Source organism: Hippocampus zosterae, chromosome 6 (assembly GCF_025434085.1).
Source record: "Hippocampus zosterae strain Florida chromosome 6, ASM2543408v3, whole genome shotgun sequence".
NCBI classification, from domain to species: Eukaryota; Metazoa; Chordata; class Actinopteri; order Syngnathiformes; family Syngnathidae; genus Hippocampus; species Hippocampus zosterae.
Genome location: NC_067456.1, coordinates 21,010,565 through 21,028,510, shown reverse-complemented (window position 1 = coordinate 21,028,510; position 17,946 = coordinate 21,010,565). Strand labels below are relative to the sequence as shown.

The window sequence follows — 17,946 nt, the reverse complement described above, 5'->3', positions numbered from 1 at the left end:
GCAGCCTCAGGAAGTACATCCGCTGCCGGGCCCTTTTCAGGATGGAGATGGTGTTGACTTCCCACTTCATGACTGTGATTCCCAGGAACTTGAAGGTCTCGACGGTTGACACAGGGCAGTTGGATAGTGTGAGGGGCAACTGAGGAGAAGAATGTTTCCTGAAGTCCACGATCATCTCTACAGTCTTGAGCGTGTTCAGCCCGAGGTTGTGTCGGCCGCACCAGAGCTCCAGCTGCTCCACTTGTTGGCGGTACGCAGACTCGTCGCCGTCTTTGATGAGACCGATGACCGTGGTGTCGTCTGCAAACTTTATGATTTTGACAGCTGGATCTGTTGAGGTGCAATCGTTTGTGTAGAGAGAGAAGAGCAGTGGCGAGAGGACACATCCCTTTGGGGCTCCAGTGCTGGTGGTGCGTATTGATGATGTTGTTGCTCCCAGTCTCACCTGTTGTGTCCGTCCCGTCAGGAAGCTGAGGATCCACTGGCAGATCGTAGGGGACACACCGAGGTGGAGTAGTTTGGGGGTGAGGAGTTCCGGGATGATGGTGTTGAACGCAGAGCTGAAATCCACAAACAGAATCCTTGCGTAGGTCCCTGTGCTGTCGAGGTGCTTGAGGATGTAGTGGAGACCTATGTTGACTGCGTCTTCCACAGACCTGTTTGCCCGGTAGGCAAACTGGAGAGGGTCCAGCAGGGGTCCAGTGACGTTCTTTAGGTGGTTCAGCACAAGGCGTTCAAAGGACTTCATGACCACAGACGTCAGGGCGACAGGCCTATAGTCGTTCAGTTCCAATGCTGTCGATTTCTTGGGAACTGGGATGATGGTAGACTGTTTGAAGCAGGATGGGACCTCACACAGCTCCAGGGATCTGTTGAAGATTTGTGTGAAGACCGGAGCCAGCTGGTCAGCGCAGACCTTCAGGCAGGAGGGGGACACTTTGTCGGGCCCCGGAGCTATCACTCGTATTACAGGAAATGTATTACTTTTCAATCTCAGTGCTAAACTAATCCCTATCTCTTGCATCAGGTTACACCAGTTGTTGCCACCACTTGTTGGATATATTTGGCATGCTCATGACTGACATATTTACAAATGGGTTTATGCCGTCACAAAGCTGCCCATGTGGCATGCTCACTCCAAAGAGATTATCAATGTCTGGTTGTTTTTCTTTTAACATGTGTTGCTCATTGCTTTTCCTATAGCTTTTTATTCAGAATTATCATCTATAATCACTGCTGTGCATAAACGTAGGTACAGATACAAATATGTTATTTCAGTTTCAAAGTGGTGTGATTTCTTCACTGACAGTCACTCTAGCAGCTAGAGGGGTGGGCAATTATTTTCTCGGGGGGGCCAAATGAGAAGCAGAAAATATTGTGGAGGGCCGGGCCAAAAGTTAGAAATAGAAATAGAAAATAAAGAAGATAGCACAATGTCTTTGCATGCCAGTAATAATGTAACATTCCGACTCCAGGCGTCTCCTGAATGTTTCGTACTTTACCGCTTCGTTTAATCAGATACATATCACTTTCCCTTCCATGGTTATTACTCTCTCCCTCTTTCTTCGTCTGCCCCTCCCTCCCTGTGCTCTGCAACTTTAAGTAACTGCGCCGCCTCGTGTTGAAATACCAGTCATTACAAGTCCAAAGGAAATGAATGCAATCAAACCTTAATTGTGCACCAATCTTTGGCGGGCCGGATTAAAAAGACCAACGGGCCGGATCCGGCCCGCGGGCCGTAGTTTTCCCACCAGTGCTTAGCTGATAGAATGACTATGTCATACAATACAGTATGTCCCTAATGGTTACACTAGATCAGTGGTTCTTAACCTTGTTAGAGGTACCGAACCCAACCAGTTCATACGCGCATTCACCAAACCCGAACCCTTCATTATTGAAAAATAAACATTTTTTTGTTTGTTTTTTACAAATTCAAGACATAAAAAAATATTTATTAAAAACAGAAGAAGGTAAACACAATTAGTATAAGAATAAAGTATACGTTGTTGTGCACAAAATGACCCAGCCAGTGATGGCCAATTGATCACTAATTTAATCAGAATCATCTTTATTGGCCGAGTATATAGAACACCTAAGGAATTTGTTTCCGGTAGTACAGGCTACACTCGTATCATCAATAACAATGTTGACATGTTGAGTCGAGTGTGTCTTAACCTCCATGGCAGGAGCTCTGTAGAACCCCTGAGACTGATTCACTGAACCCCTAGGATTCGATCGAACCCAGGTTAAGAACCACTGCACTAGACCCATTGCAGCAGCACGGTGGTTTAGTAATAGTTACCACGTCTGCCTTATAGTATTGAGGTTTGGGGTTCTAATGTGGAGTGTGCATGTTCTCCCCGTGTTTGCTTGAATTTTCTCCAGATACTCAGTTTACAGCCGCATTCCAAATTATGCATTTTCTATTCATAAAAGATTGGAAATTGCTCATCAATGTGAATGTTTGTTTGTTTTTGAATATTGTTCACCCATGATAGTAATGTAAACAAGGAAACAAGTGTTGTAAAAAAAGATGGATGAATGAACCAATTGCTTGAGTTTCTTTAACAGTGTCTTGCATCCATTTCCCATGAAATCCCTTATTGTGATTTGAAACCTCGAGGCTGTAACATTGTGTGCCCTGAGAGATTGTCGGGTGCCATTTTTGTTTAGTGGTGTATCATGAGACTTTTCTCATGTAAAATAAGTATGAGGCTTCTCTATAAAGGTAAACCACATGTAACAGACCTCTTGATCTTATACCGAAGAGATTACCGGTAATTTCAGGCAATGGACTGTTTTATATTGTGATATTCCAAACACCATGGTGTCAGTCATTATTTTCATTTTTTTTCAATGAGAAAACACGAAAAATGCAACCAAATACTAAATGCATTATACTCATTCATAATTAATAATTTTGTATGATCTGTTTAAGACAGGATGCATGGTCCATTTATACATCCATCCATCCATTTTCGACCGCTTGTCCAGGTTCGGGTCGCGGGCTCAGTAGCTTTCCCAGGAAACGCCAGACATGACTTTCTCAAGCCACTCCTTCAAACTCTTCTGCGGGGATACCAAGGCATTCCCGGACATGCCCGAAACACCTCACCCGGGAGGCGGCCAGCAGGCATTCTACCCATATACCCGAGCCACCTCACCTAGTTCCTCTCAACGTGGAGGAGCAGTGGCTTGACTCTGAGTCCCTCCCGCATGACCAAGCTTCTCAACCTCTGTAAAGGACCCTAATTTCGGCTACTTGTATCCAGGATGTTATTTCAGTCATGACCCACAGCGTGTCAGCAAGAATTCTCACCACGACTCACAGCGTTCCAAGTGCAGACCAGCAGCGCCCCTTCTCCACTATACACAGTGTTAATTTTACCGTCCTTTTATCCCTCATGTGATGCGAGATGATGGACAAGAATTTCCTCTAACCCATCCGGAAGTCGTTTGCCATGGCCTCACCGAACGCTTCCCACGCATGATTTGTTTTTTCTTCAGCAACCACCAAACCTGCATTGCACTTGGCTAGCCAGTAACTTATCAGTTGCCTTTGGAGTCCCATAGGGCAAAAAGGCCACAGAGGACATCTCCATTGGGTTTGGGGAGTACAACAACAACAGGCACCATCCTTCTTATGGCCAAAACTCTGTTTGCCTCTACACTTGAGTTGTGAAACTTTGTCCACTCAGACTCAACGTTCCCTGCCTGTGATGTGGGTTCTGCTGAATGTGGGAGTTGAAACTCCTTTTGACAGGGACTCTATCAGACATTCCCAGCAGAGTCTTCGAAGATTTCTCACCACGACTCACAGCGTTCCTTTGGGTCTGCCAGGTCGAAATGGCATCTTCTCTCACCATCGGAACCTACACACCACCAAGTGGTGATCGGTTGACAGCACCGCCATTCTCTCAGTCAATCATCAAACCTAGGGCGTAGGCAATTTTCACACAGTTCTCCCTCTTGTTAATGTCATCAGGAAGCATGGTGTGAGCTTCCACAGTAAAGTTGAGGATATGCCACTTTCCATCTACTTTTCGCCTCCTCACACCGGTCCAATAGATTTTCTTTTTCCCTGTATTTTAAACTTTAAGTCCTAAATGGTAGATAACTTTCAACAGTTTAAATAGGACAAAACTGAAGTTTAATCATTGGTCCTACGGCCCACAGCAGCAAATGTTTAACGAGCGGTGTCTTTAATTCCTTCCTTACAGGCAAAAAAAAAAAAAAGCCCGGTATTATATGTCTCTGAGCTCATTTTTACTCCACACATTAAAAATATAACAAGAATAGGTTTTTATCATTCAGCGAACATAGCCAGAATCCACATGATTCTTTATTGGGCCAAAATATACATGCTGATGCATGCATTTATCACCAGCCAGCTTGATTATGGTAATTCCATGCTTTCTGATCTTTCCACAAGAAAGATTTCAGGTTTCCAATTTTTACAGAATTCAGCAAGCATGTGTCCTGACAAAGCCTATGAGGGGGGAGAACATTACACATACTGCATTATCGATCCATCTGATCCCCATGCGTTACGGGATTGATTCTGAGGTTGTTTTCCTGATTTTTACATTTCTTAATGGCCAACGTGATGCCCAACGTGAGAGTTTATCTCCCTTCCTTCAACAATTTACATGCACTTTGAAAAGCAGTCGAATAGCATTATTTTTACCATTGCCTTTAATTTATAAAATAACGTCACGGTTCTGTGTCAGTCTGGCCAGCAGATGGCAGCAGCGGACTTTTGTGCACACCTGCTGCCAATCTATGATTAATCTCAGTCTGTATTTAAGGAGCCCTCTGATATGCACATATCGCTGGAGTATTGAATTTCGCCTTGCTACTTCCTTGCTCATTGACTGCAATTCCTACAGACCTTGTCGTGTTTCGATTTTTGAACTCTCGGTGCTCAGTATTTTGTAAGTATGGTTCTTAGTTTGTGATTTGGCTCTCTCTTGCGTGTAGTGGTTACATTGTTTTTTGTTTGCCTTCGCGATTCTTATTTTCCCCCTTTGCCTTTTGTACAAGCGCTTTTTGTTATTCGTTTTTGTGCCCTCTGGTCCTTGTTTTGACCAGCTCTTTATGTTACTACTTTGTCGGTGCGAATTATGGTATATTAAACCCTTTTCTTACGGAGACCTTGTTTGGTGTCTGCATTTCGAGGATCCACTTCCTTATTTTTTGTTGTGCGCGAAGCAATTATCCGATCGCTCCGTGCACAACGTGACAGAATACTCCAGCCAACATGGATCCCGCAGACCTCAACAAGATTATGACCGCCTTGACCAGCCAAGGACAACTGGTGGGTCAGCAGGAACAAGCGCTCGCGGAACTCCGGGGCACGGTCTCCCTGCTGGCCCATCGACTCGAAATTTTGGGTCAGAGGTAGGACGACGACGGATTCGTGACCAGGCCTACGGCGGCCAACAAGGAAGTCGAGTTGACGACCATCCGATGACCCCAACCGGCTTTTCTACTCGCACGTACAACCGTGAGTTTGCACCCAGCACACAATACAGGGAGCCTAGAGGAGGGGAGTCCAGGTCGGGACTCTCCAAGAGACTTGAGGTGGACGGGACAATCTATGGTCCTTCACGGGCTTTTCCGGTTCGGGCACTGGTGGACTCGGGGTCGGACGATTGTTTTATTGACACCAAGTTGGCTAATGACCTCGGTTGTCCGATAGAGGAGTTAGATGTGGCTAAACGTGTTCACGATCCCGATGGGCGACTCCTGGCGGAGATAAAACAGATCATGGGCCCCTTAATGTTAAAGGTCTCTGGTAATCACGTTGAACAGGGGCGATTTTCTTATGCAGTCTCGGTCCGTACCTGTTACCCTGGCTAAAGACCCATAATCCTGTCATTGCGTGTGATCGCACCGCAATTGAGAATTGGAGCCCATTCTGTTACGCACATTGTCTGCGGGGGGTAGAGGGCTCCCTCGCACCGACCCGCCCGAAGCCATTTGCTTGGACAACGTCCCAAGCATCTATCATGATTTACGCCAAGTGTTTAGTAAGGATCGTGCTCAATCCCTACCTCCACACAGACCTTACGACTGTGCTATCGACTTGCTGTCTAACGTCCCTCTACCGAGTTCTCGACTTTATCAGGTTTCACAGCCAGAACAAGAGGCTTTAAGAGAATACATTGATAGTTCACTCTCGGCTGGCCTCATTAGGCCATCTAAGTCCCCATTAGGGGCCGGGTTCTTCTTTATTGAACAGAAGGACAAGTCGTTACGACCATGTGTAGACTATCGGGGACTAAATGAGATCACCATAAAAACAAATATCCTCTTCCACTATTGGATTCTGCATTTCTCCCCAACCGTCTCAGCAACCGTTTTCTCAAAACTAGATCTACGAAGTGCTTAGCATTTGGTCCGCATTAGGGAGGGGGACGAATGGAAGACTGCTTTCAAGACACCATTGGGCCATTTTGAATATTTGGTCATGCCTTTTGGGTTAACCAACGCTCCTGCCGTGTTTCAAAGTTTAATCAATGACGTGTTGAGAGATTTTTTGAACGTGGTTTTTTTTGTTTACTTAGATGACATTGATATTTTCAAGGAACATTAACACCACGTCAGGCTGATTTTGCAACGTCTAATGGAAAATCGTCTTTTTGTAAAAGCAGAGAAATGTGAGTTTCACGTTGAGTCTATTTCATTCCTTGGGTTCATCGTGGAGAAGGGCCAGCTGAGAGCCGATCCTGCCAAGATTAAGGCCGTGGTGGAATGGCCGACACCCACTACGAGGAAGCAGTTACAACGTTTCTTGGGGTTCGCTAATTTCTACCGTTGTTTTATTCGTAATTGCAGCCAGAGAGCACTTCCATTGACCCGGTTGACGTCCGTCAAAGTCCCGTTTCGGTGGGATTCAGAGGCTGACAGGGCGTTTGCCGAATTAAAGAAGCCGTTCACTAAGCCGCCCATGTTGCAACACCCAAACCCTGATATTCCGTTTGTAGTAGAGGTGGACGCTTCGGATTCAGGAGTGGGGGCAGTGCTATCTCAGCGTTCACCAGTCGACCAGAAGATCCACCCTTGCGCCTTCTTTTCACGACGTCTCAGTCCTGCTGAAGCCCACTATGATGTGGGAAACCGAGAATTGTTGGCCATCTTGCTAGCCTTACAGGAATGGAGACACTGGCTCGAAGGAACTAGAGAGCCGTTCACCGTGTACACCGACCACAGGAACCTCACATACATTCGCTCGGCCAAGCGACTGAACTCCCGTCAAGCCCGGTGGGCACTCCTGTTTACACGCTACAATTTTACGCTCACCTACAGCCCCGGATCCAAGAATGTGAAACCTGACGCCCTATCTCGGATCTATGACCCAGTGGCCGAGAGCGGTGTACCCCAGAGCATCCTACCGGACCACCACATCATGGGAGCGCTTGGGTGGGAGATTGAGCGGAGGGTACAGGAGGCCCAAGAGGGAACCCAAGTTCCGGCGGGATGTCCTTCCGGAAGGCTATTTGTGCCCCCACATCTGCGCGCAGAGGTGTTGCACAGAGGTGTGTGTGGGGACACACATCGAAGGTGGCATGCCATCCCGGGGTTAACCGGACATTGCATCTCGTCACTCAGCGGTTTTGGTGGCCTGAGCTTCGAAGGGATGTTTTGGACTATATCAAGGCCTGCTCCGTCTGCGCATGCAGTAAGGTCTCCCATCAGCCTCCGGCTGGTTTGCTACGACCCTTACCTATTCCTCCTCGACCTTGGTCCCATATTTCAATGGACTTTGTCACTGGCCTCCCTGTTTCCCGGGGAAAGTCCGTTATCCTCACCATTGTGGATCGCTTCTCCAAGTCCGCCCATTTCATTCCGTTGTCCAAGCTGCCGTCCGCCCTAGAAACCGCCGACCTCATCAGCCACGTCTTTCGCCTCCATGGGATCCCGCTGGATATTGTGTCGGACCGGGGTCCCCAATTCGTCTCAAGGGTGTGGAAGCGGTTCTGTCGCGCCATGGGGGCAACGGCAAGCCTGTCGTCGGGATACCACCGCCAGTCCAACGGACAGACCGAACGGATGAACCAGGACCTGAGACCTTGTTTGGTGTCTGCATTTCGGGGATCCACTTCCTTATTTTTTGTTGTGCGCGAAGCAATTATCCTATCGCTCCGTGCACAACGTGACAAACGTCACACAATTAATTGGGCCTTTGACTTCAGTAACTTCAAAGTACTTCATAATTCTTTTGTTTCATCATCTGTATTTTTTTTCAGGGGTACGGCAACCCTATTTGATAAGTGGTGATAATTTTTTTTTTTTAAATTGGTGCTGTTGAAGCTTTTGTCATCAATAGAAATAGTTTGTTTCCAAAAGAGCAATTACCCCAGATGCATACAAAACGCTGCTACTTGCTACTGACAATACCTTCTATGTATGTATGTCGTTCACATAAATGAACCTTTTGATTTGTGCAGGTTTGTGTTTCCTGAAAATGAGATATTGTGTGAAGGTATAATGTGGTCGTGCATTAAGGACAAGTGAATTTGAAATAAAGTTTAGACAATTTTATTCAGCCTAATCATGGCGCTGGACCATCCTGAAATGATCTTTATGTCTATTTACTTTATGTTAACTGCTTTGTTAAGCACTTTGTTACAGCTGTTGTGAAAGCGCTATATAAATAAGCATGTATTGTATTAAAGACTATGTTTTCTTATTTTTTATCATAAGTTCCATGTGTTTTGTCGTTTCGCCCATTTTGTTTTTCCTCATCCCAATCATGTGCTTGCAGCTCCATGCATGCGCTTTTCTCCAAGCGTCCATTATGCTCAGCCATGAGCCTTAATGGTCTTGGTGCATATAGAACAGATGCTGTTATTGCAATCATCAGAGCTGAAACGTATCAAATATGAAATAAAACAAAAATTAACGTTGCCTTACTTCATGTTTGAGTTCTGTTCATTGACTTTGATGACCTCTGCATGATTCTGCATCCCTCATGGTGCTTCCTCTTGAAGGAAAACGGCCTTGAGGCCCTTGCACATCCATGTACTACAAACATTTTGACTATTAATGTTTATCATCACACGTCCTTTCAACTTTTCTGAGGATTATTTTCCGAACAAGTGAATCTTCTCAGCATGTTTATGGTACAATCATTGACATGTAAAAGGGAAGTCAAGTAAAATTCTTTACACTATGTAGACACTATATGCCCCTGCAAGTCCAAGCATAGTATTCTGATAAATATTGCATTTGTGGAATCTGAATTAAGCAGTAAAATCCATCCATTTTTATTCATCCCAGGCGGTGGCCATTTTGTCACCTGCTGTTGATGGAAAATGACATCACAGCGCCTCGGGACTCAGCTTGCGTTTGGTCATGTGAAGTCTTACATGACCAAACGCATAAAACAGGTGAGCCTTAATCATTGTGATGTCATTTCCAGTTGACAGCAAGCAGAAAAATGTCTGTCAACTCAGATGGATTGTGCTCCTTAATTTATATTCCATGCAATTTTAATCAGAATACGCCGGATTGTTGGAAGTGCTCACGGGCCACAAGAATTTCGTTTTAAATCAAATTATCTGTAGATGTTCATCCAACTTTTAAAAAGTCAAACGCTCTCAATTATTTTTTTATCCTGCATTTTAAAACTTCTTTTTCAATGACATTTTATGACATTATTACGGCACGAGGTTGTATCCTCAGTGTTGTGGTGTGACTGAAAGGAGGTTTGCAGTTTACCTGAATTTACAACAAAACTTACATGTTAAACATAAAATTGGAGACGCAACATTCCTATTGTTCTCGAGCCATTGCCCATCTTTTAATAGTTTGTCCATTTTGGAAAATGTGTAGTATGGTTATGGAAGATGAGTGAACATGGCGGTTTATTTTATTCACATTGCATTAACCTTTGAGAGCTCAAGTGAAAAAAGTTTTTTGTATGAAGTTTTTGATGACCAATCGTTTGTTCCAAGAGAAAGGTTCCTGATGACAAAAGGGGCCAAATGTCTTTCATTTCAAGTTGTAGAAACTATCTGACTTAGCTGGATGTTATCATCAGAATTAAACAACGTAATCATAATAAGATTGTTTAACTTTTTGATGAAGCATTATTTACCAGCTATGAATTGGATCCACCCATACCTTTAGATTAAAAGTGTTTTTAATAACCACATCGTTTTTTTTTGTTTTTGCTAAGAATTTTTTTTTCCTCTTTCCTTGCATTCCCGGTAATTGTTGTGTTTAGAGAATTTCAATTCAATAGTTCAATTTAGGTTTGAAACCCCCCCCAAAAAATCATTAAAAAATCAACAAAACAAAATCAATGAATTGACACAAATAGGTTCCATTCGTTCTAATACCAATATCATATTGGCATTAGTTTTGTCAGAGACATATTGCCAATATGACGAAACTAATGACAGGAGGAAATACCGATCTGAACAGATTTGAAGTCATAGTACTGGGGTGTGATTTAGCTACTGACCCTGTGGAAATGACAGCAGTTTTGTGAGTCATAAATTGGCAGACACAAAGACATACTGCAGAAATTCTAATCAGTTTTGGATGCCAGTTGCCCACCTGGCAAGACTTGGGCATCGGATGGCAACATGACAGATGAAGAGAGATGCAAGTCTGCTTCTTCCTGACTGTCAAGTTGCCCTTAAGTAAGGCACCTTTTAAACTTCTCCCTCTAGAGGAGCAGCTCTGTGCACACTCTAAGTCTGAACATTCATTCATTCATTCATCTTCCGAGCCGCTTGATCCTCACTAGGGTCGCAGGGGGTGCTGGAGCCTATCCCAGCTGTCTTCGGGCAGTAGGCGGGGGACACCCTGAATCGGTTGCCAGCCAATCGCAGGGCACACAGAAACGAACAACCATTCGCACTCACACTCACACCTAGGGACAATTTAGAGCAGGCATGTCCAAATACGGCCCGCGGTCGAATTTCATCCGGCCCTCGGCCCCTGTCATAAAATCAACGCCGTCTGGCCCGCAGGTTGGGCGCAATGGAACACGTGTTGCATTGACTGAGGTCTCGTAGACTGGTGAGTGATGCTTCATATAGTACTGCTTCCCTCTAGTGGCTAAATGAGTAATAGCATTCACTAATAAATGAGTAATAGCATTTAGACACTAGAGGGCATCACTCACGAGTTAACAAGACATCACTCCGTGTTTATATTGACTGATATGTCATATTTCAAATGATCCTTGCAGTTGTGGTTATGTGTATTGCTTGTTCATTTCCCTGTTGTTCGAGTCAAAGGTTTTGTGACTATTGAAAAGTCATGGTGATACATTTTATGTTTCAAATCAATCAATTTGCACTCAGGAGACTTCTGTTTAAGAAAAAGTCAAGTGAATAAGCAGTTGCATGTGCTATACATGTTTCAAATGAACCAAAAGAAATTCTTAAGATTGTTGAAATTAAAATAAAAATGGAAATGTGAAACAGACTGGCTTACTAAAATTTGTTGAACAATATTGTTGTTCAATGTAAAGAATGTCAGCCAAGGTCGGCCCCCCGACATTTTACCACATAAAATCTGGCCCCCTTGGCAAAAAGTTTGGACACCCCTGATTTAGAGTGTTCAATCAGCCTGCCATGCATGTTTTTGGAATGTGGGAGGAAACCGGAGCACCCGGAGAAAACCCACGCAAGCCCGGGGAGAACATGCAAACTCCACACAGGGAGGCCGGAGCTGGAATCGAACCCGGTACCTCTGCACTGTGAAGCCGACGTGCTAACCACTGGACTACCGGGCCGCCCGAGTCTGAACATCTCCTCTTGAATTAAAATGTGTTTCTCAATGAAACATATCACAAATCGAAAGTGCACAAAAATAATGAAAATGTTTGAGATTTACATAGCACCATTCATACTTACAACAGTGATTTTCAACAAATGCTCTGCAAAGGTATCGACACAAGTTAAGAATACTGAATTTGCCTCAAAAGATTGAATTCACTGTTTTTGTGGGAGATTTTGCTTCCACTGTGACACTACAACTTTCAAATAGTATGCTTAGCTCTCACTGAGATGAAACATGCTTGCCTGGCTGTGTCTCAAAACAATAATATCAGTCTCCTAGCATGTCCCACAATCATTCATTAAGATGTTTTTGCATATTTGTCTCATTTGAACAAAGCCACTGGCATCAATCACCAACTTGAAGATAAATGATGACCAAAAAAAGAAACGCCTCTAGTATTTAATTACATTGGAGAATAAATAAATAATTATGTGTTACTCCTCTCCACTTTCACAATTGAGTGAAAATAAAAAGCCTGAATGAAAATCTGTCACAAATGTTTTCACTTCATTTTCATTGTAATGCGTCTCTTCGCCGTCTTTCAGAAAGAAGTTCCCTCTCACTGGTGAACGTGTTATTTTGTTGCTTTGTGGACAGATGAAATTGAATTACTAAACTCAACTCAGCTGTATTTTTAGAGCACTTTAAAACAACCACCGGTGTATACAAAGTGCTGTATATGGAGCAAAAGGATATGAATTTTATAACAACAAACAATAAAATAATAAATAATAACAAAGACCATAGATAGCACAAAAACTGTAAAACTAAAAATCAAGTCTCATGCTCAGTCAGAAGCCAAAGAATAAAAATGAGTTTTAAGAGGAGTTTTAAAGATGTGCATCACAGTCATCCAGAGATTAGAGATGTGATGAAGGCACAAATTACTGTTTCAAAGTGGTCTTGAGAAAGAAGAGGCTTTACTTGAGCATGATGCCCATGATGAAAGATGCTGGATTTAACAACAGCAACAATTTGTCACTCTAATTAAAAATCACTGTCCAGTTTAAAACCCAAGTTCAAGACCTTATGCTTAAGATAAGGAGCAAGGGAGCCCAAGTCCACAGGATGGGATGCACAAGGGCCACTGGGACCAAACACCATCACTTCTGTCTTCTTTTAATTGAAATTCAAGAAATGTTGTTGCATCCAGGTCTTGATTTCCTCCAGACATTATGAAAGTGGCCTCAATGAGAAAGTGTCTTCTTTGCTCAGTGGGACATAGATCTGACAGTCACCCACATAGCAGTGGAAGAAAATACAATTTTTCTTTAAGATGGAACACAAATGAAGCAGATAGAATAGAATAGAACAGCAGAGGCCCCAGAATTTAACTTTGTGGAATACCACACGACAGTGGGGCAGTTCGTGACTCAGCGCAACCAAGGCTAACAGAAAGAGTTCTGTCAGCCAAATGTGACCTAAACCACTCAAGGACGTTACTGCTAATGCCCAACAGGTGCTGCAAATGAGCCAACCATATCAAATGCTGCAGTTAAAACCAATGAAAAATACAGTAAATGAAATTAAAATGCTGTTAACTGTCTTTCATATTAACTATCAGCAAGACTTTGGTCAATTACTTTGTTAGTGCCCAAAACATATCTTTTAGTAAGAGATCAACAAGCATGCACTCTCATAGACATGCCCCTGTCCCAGCTTTTTTGGAATCTGTTGCAGGCATCAAATTCAAAATAAGTCAATATTTGCATACGCGCGCACGCGCGCGCACACACACACACACACACACACACACACACACACACACACACACACACACACACACACAGAGTCACCAAAAGAACTTTTTTAACACAACTTTATTCTCATAAACTTTATTATTGTAATTGTACATTATCCTTAGAGTAGTAACACCAATCTAATACTTCAAATTCAAACACTATCCCAAAAACACAACCTTGCCCCCAAATTGTTTTTTTTTTTTCCATCAGACGCCGCATTCACACGGTTACAAATATATTTTCTCCACTTAATCGTCCCAAGAGCAGAATGACTTCTAGATTTTTTTTAATTGTACACTGCTGGGACAAACAGGACCCTTCGTAGAACTGGACTTCCGAAAATAGGGGAAGGCAAGCATTGTGCGGGGTAATTTTGTGTTGATTTATCCAAATCCTCATCCGTACAGACAGATAACGCAAATTATAATTACATATATAAAAAATATATAATGCACCATCTCTTTGCCCTCTGAGACAAAATTGCCTTGTAAGCACTCTTAATTGGCCCAATAGGTGAGTTAAGAATGCAATGTCAATTTAATTTACTGTACCGTTTGTCAATACAACAATGCCATGAATGGTTTATGTTTTCACTCTCCTCAAGGTATAAAGACATGAACAAATGGTCAAAAGTGACGGTTTGATTTAAAAGCCTGGACGGTTACTCAATAGCTGATCAAGCAATTCCCTGTGGCAGTGGAAGACAATTATTGAAGCACTTGTAAATGTAATTGATATTGAAAAAAATATTTGAATAATTCAATGAAACAATATAACTGTAAATACTGCTTTTCTCGACACAAATTAAACCCACTTCCCTCCTCTGATTATTTCATTCTACCCAGCACAGGGCAGTCAGACAGAGCGGATTGTGCACATATTGTACATCAAGTCTTGTGCAGACAACCATGGTGACCCCCAGGGCACACTGTCCTGTGGGAGAGAATATTTCAACATTTCACATCAAGTCAGGTACTACACTTTGCCATAACCAATTTTTCATTGCCGTGAGACTTCCTAATCAATTATTTGGTTATAGCTACATCTGAGGCAATACATTTTTAAAGGGAGTCCAACTTTGTACAGCAACGGGAATCCTACAGCGTGCAAGCAATATTCCACAGACATCGAATGAATATAAACCTACTGGTTTGGCTCCAACTTTCAATTGCACTTGAGAACAGATGCTGTTAGGTGATTCCTGAATAACAATATGTATGGACTACAGGTACTTAAGGATATTTGGATTCAGGTGACACAAATCCCAATGACCAGAAAAAGTCTGCGACAATAAGAATCATTATTCTGATGAACAAGCAAGGGATCAAAAGAAATCATGACATTTAACCTTACTAGATGTACTTAATAGAATATTTATATTGTAATATGAATCTTACCAAAGCAGGTATGATCAGGATGCTGAAATGGAAAGTCACAATATAAAAATAATCTTTTCATTATTTGAAATGAGGCAGCGTGTTCCTGTTACTTACAGACAAAATCTGTGAGTCAACATTCACACTTCACCGTCGAAACCATGCAACAAAATTGTGACTATTTCACACAGACTCCCTACAGTTTTAATATGCTGAACAGGATGTTCCAGCAACCTGTACTGATTTCATATTTTCATCCACAGTGAATCCTGTCAATCTTTACTGTGTGGGCTACTACCACATTAAAAAGCTACGCTGCCATCACTCTACAGATAGCAAAGCATAGTCTCGATTTTATCGGTATCGGTATATTCTCAAATTCACCTATTTGCAGATGTTTTTAGAACCTGTCCACTGTCATTAGTGGAGAAACTTGCCGATGAGCAATCTTCTGTTACGTGACAAAAAAGATAATGATTCTTATATTTGTGACAAAGTATAATATCGTTTTGGCCGTCTGGGTCATTCCATAGTTCATTACATTGTTCTCTATTGTGCCTCCAATGTCATCAATAATTGGATTTCTTATTCTCCCTCCTTCTTCAATTCTTGCCCTTCTCCTCCTCTCCCTGTCGCTTCTCCACCTCCACATCTCCTTCCTCAATCTCCACAATGAAAGCTTACCTGTGATTTCTTTATAGTGCTCAGACTGATTGCAATGTGAACTAATGATCCAAAACTGTCTACTCCTGTGAGAAGTGTGGGCAGACACTTGACAGAACGGTGTAAATAATATCCATGAATGTTGATAGTTTTGCAAGGAGTATGTTGATCGTTTGGAAATTGAGGGTAAAGCAGTGAGTTGTTTACAGTCCTGCAAAAAACAGTGCTGGGCAAAGTGTGTTTTGCAAATTTACAAACTCAGGACAAAGCAGAATTTGCACTTTTAGTTTTGCAAACACTGTGAGTGGTTTTACGATTGATATTAATAGTTTCACAAATTATGCGACAAAAATACACAAATACATATATTCACATGCGGGATGGAATATCGACCAAGAGCATTGGTGTTGCAATTAGACATTTTCAGTACCACGCAATCGTTACGATAGCTGATAGATGAAAATGTCAGCTCGCTAAGCGATTTGTTTTCTCTTCACTGAAAAGGTATGATTGTCTCGGAAAATAGGAACCAACTTTTGGCATACTGATAAAGGAAGGAGAAGTTTGTTTGCGTGACTGTGTTTCAAAAAAAAAAAATAAAAGAAAAAGAAAAGAAACATGAGCACTACTGATGTCTATTATCAATGTGATTTGTATCTTGTCATCTGTAACGACAGATGAGCTGGCATGAAAAAAAAATCATTCTGTACATGATTATCAATCAACACTCACCCACGTTATAACTGAATTATTATTCATAACCATTAAGATGACAATAAACTAACTTGACCAATTAAAGCGTTCAGACTCTATGTGACAAAATTAGTTTGTGTTCAGCGTAATTCATTTTGAAGACATACAGTGTCAACAGGAATCCAATTAATCCACTTTAATGAGCTTGTTCACCATCTCTCATTTTGCCACTGCATCGACTCCTGAGAAAATAGACTCAACTCATAAGCAAAGCGCTAATGAAACGAATAGGGCACTGTCAACTATGAAACCAGTTCTGCTCCCTGAACACATGTATGGGCGACTCTACTGAACGGAACATAAACTTTGTACAGTCACAAATGTGTTTTCCTCATGGAAATGATTCAGTACGTGTTGGCTTTGACAGCGACACAGTTGCACAACCAGAGAAAAAACAAACATGTTAACATTTTAACATACTGCATGTCAAATTGATGTGTTATTGTGTGTTATTATTTTCTTGTTATTTTTGTTTAATTATTGTTTACTCCGGTTGAAAGCAAAGTGAATTCCAGTGAGTCTCATGACTCCATCTCCCTGTTTGTTGATCTAGTACAGGGATGGATAAATTAAATGCTGGTGGGGAGCCACGATTTTTCAACAATACAACTCAGAGGCCGCATAAGACCACACATTTCCTAACCAGATGTACCAGATGGCGGCCCGGTAGTCCACTGCTTAGCACGTCGGCTTCACAGTGCAGAGATACCGGGTTCGATTCCAGCTCCGGCCTCCCTGTGTGGAGTTTGCATGTTCTCCCCGGGCTTGCGTGGGTTTTCTCCGGGTGCTCCGGTTTCCTCCCACATTCCAAAAACATGCATGGCAGGCTGATTGAACACTCGGGGCAGTGACCCCCAAACTAGATGAGTGGCTGCAACAGATCCCGGGAACAACATCGGACATCTCAGTCCAGAAATGTGCAGTGCTGGGAACAGCAAGGATACTGCGCAGAACCCTCAAGCTTCCTGGCCTCTGGTAGAGGACCCGAGCTGAATGAGGGGGGACCCGAGGGGGGGGGGGGGGGTGATATATATATATATATATATATTTATATATATAATTTCCATCCATCCATCCATCCACCCATCATCTACCGCTTATCTGGGGCCGGGTCGCGGGGGCAACAGCTTTAGCTGTGAAGCCCAGACCTTTTTTTTTTTTATATATATAGGGCGGCCCGGTAGTCCAGTGGTTAGCACGTCGGCTTCACAGTGCAGAGGTACCGGGTTCGATTCCAGCTCCGGTCTCCCTGTGTGGAGTTTGCATGTTCTCCCCGGGCCTGCGTGGGTTTTCTCCGGGTTTCCTCCCACATTCCAAAAAACATGCGTGGCAGGGTGATAGAACACACTAATTTGTCCCTAGGTGTGAGTGTGTGTGTGCATGGTTGTTCGTCTCTGTGTGCCCTGCGATTGGCTGGCAACCGATTCAGGGTGTCCCCCGCCCACTGCCCGAAGACAGCTGGGATAGGCTCCAGCACCCCCCGCGACCCTAGTGAGGATCAAGCGGCTCGGAAGTGTCACGTTCTGTCCGAAGCGATAACTATCGCTTCGTGCAGAACAATGAAATAAAGAGTTGGATCCCCGGAAAACAGACAACGAAAGAATCTT

General features: G+C 43.1%; 1 protein-coding gene across 1 annotated transcript in view; it reads left to right on the top strand.

The window, feature by feature from the left end:
- Positions 1-17,346, top strand: part of LOC127602290 (uncharacterized) — a 180,000-nt gene extending 162,654 nt beyond the window's left edge. Inside the window, exon 2 of the mRNA XM_052068360.1 lies at positions 17,220-17,346. Within this exon, the coding sequence (XP_051924320.1) occupies positions 17,220-17,318 (99 nt within the window). The 3' untranslated portion in view covers positions 17,319-17,346. The remainder of the gene's footprint in view (positions 1-17,219) is intronic.
- The last annotated feature ends 600 nt before the right edge of the window (positions 17,347-17,946 follow it).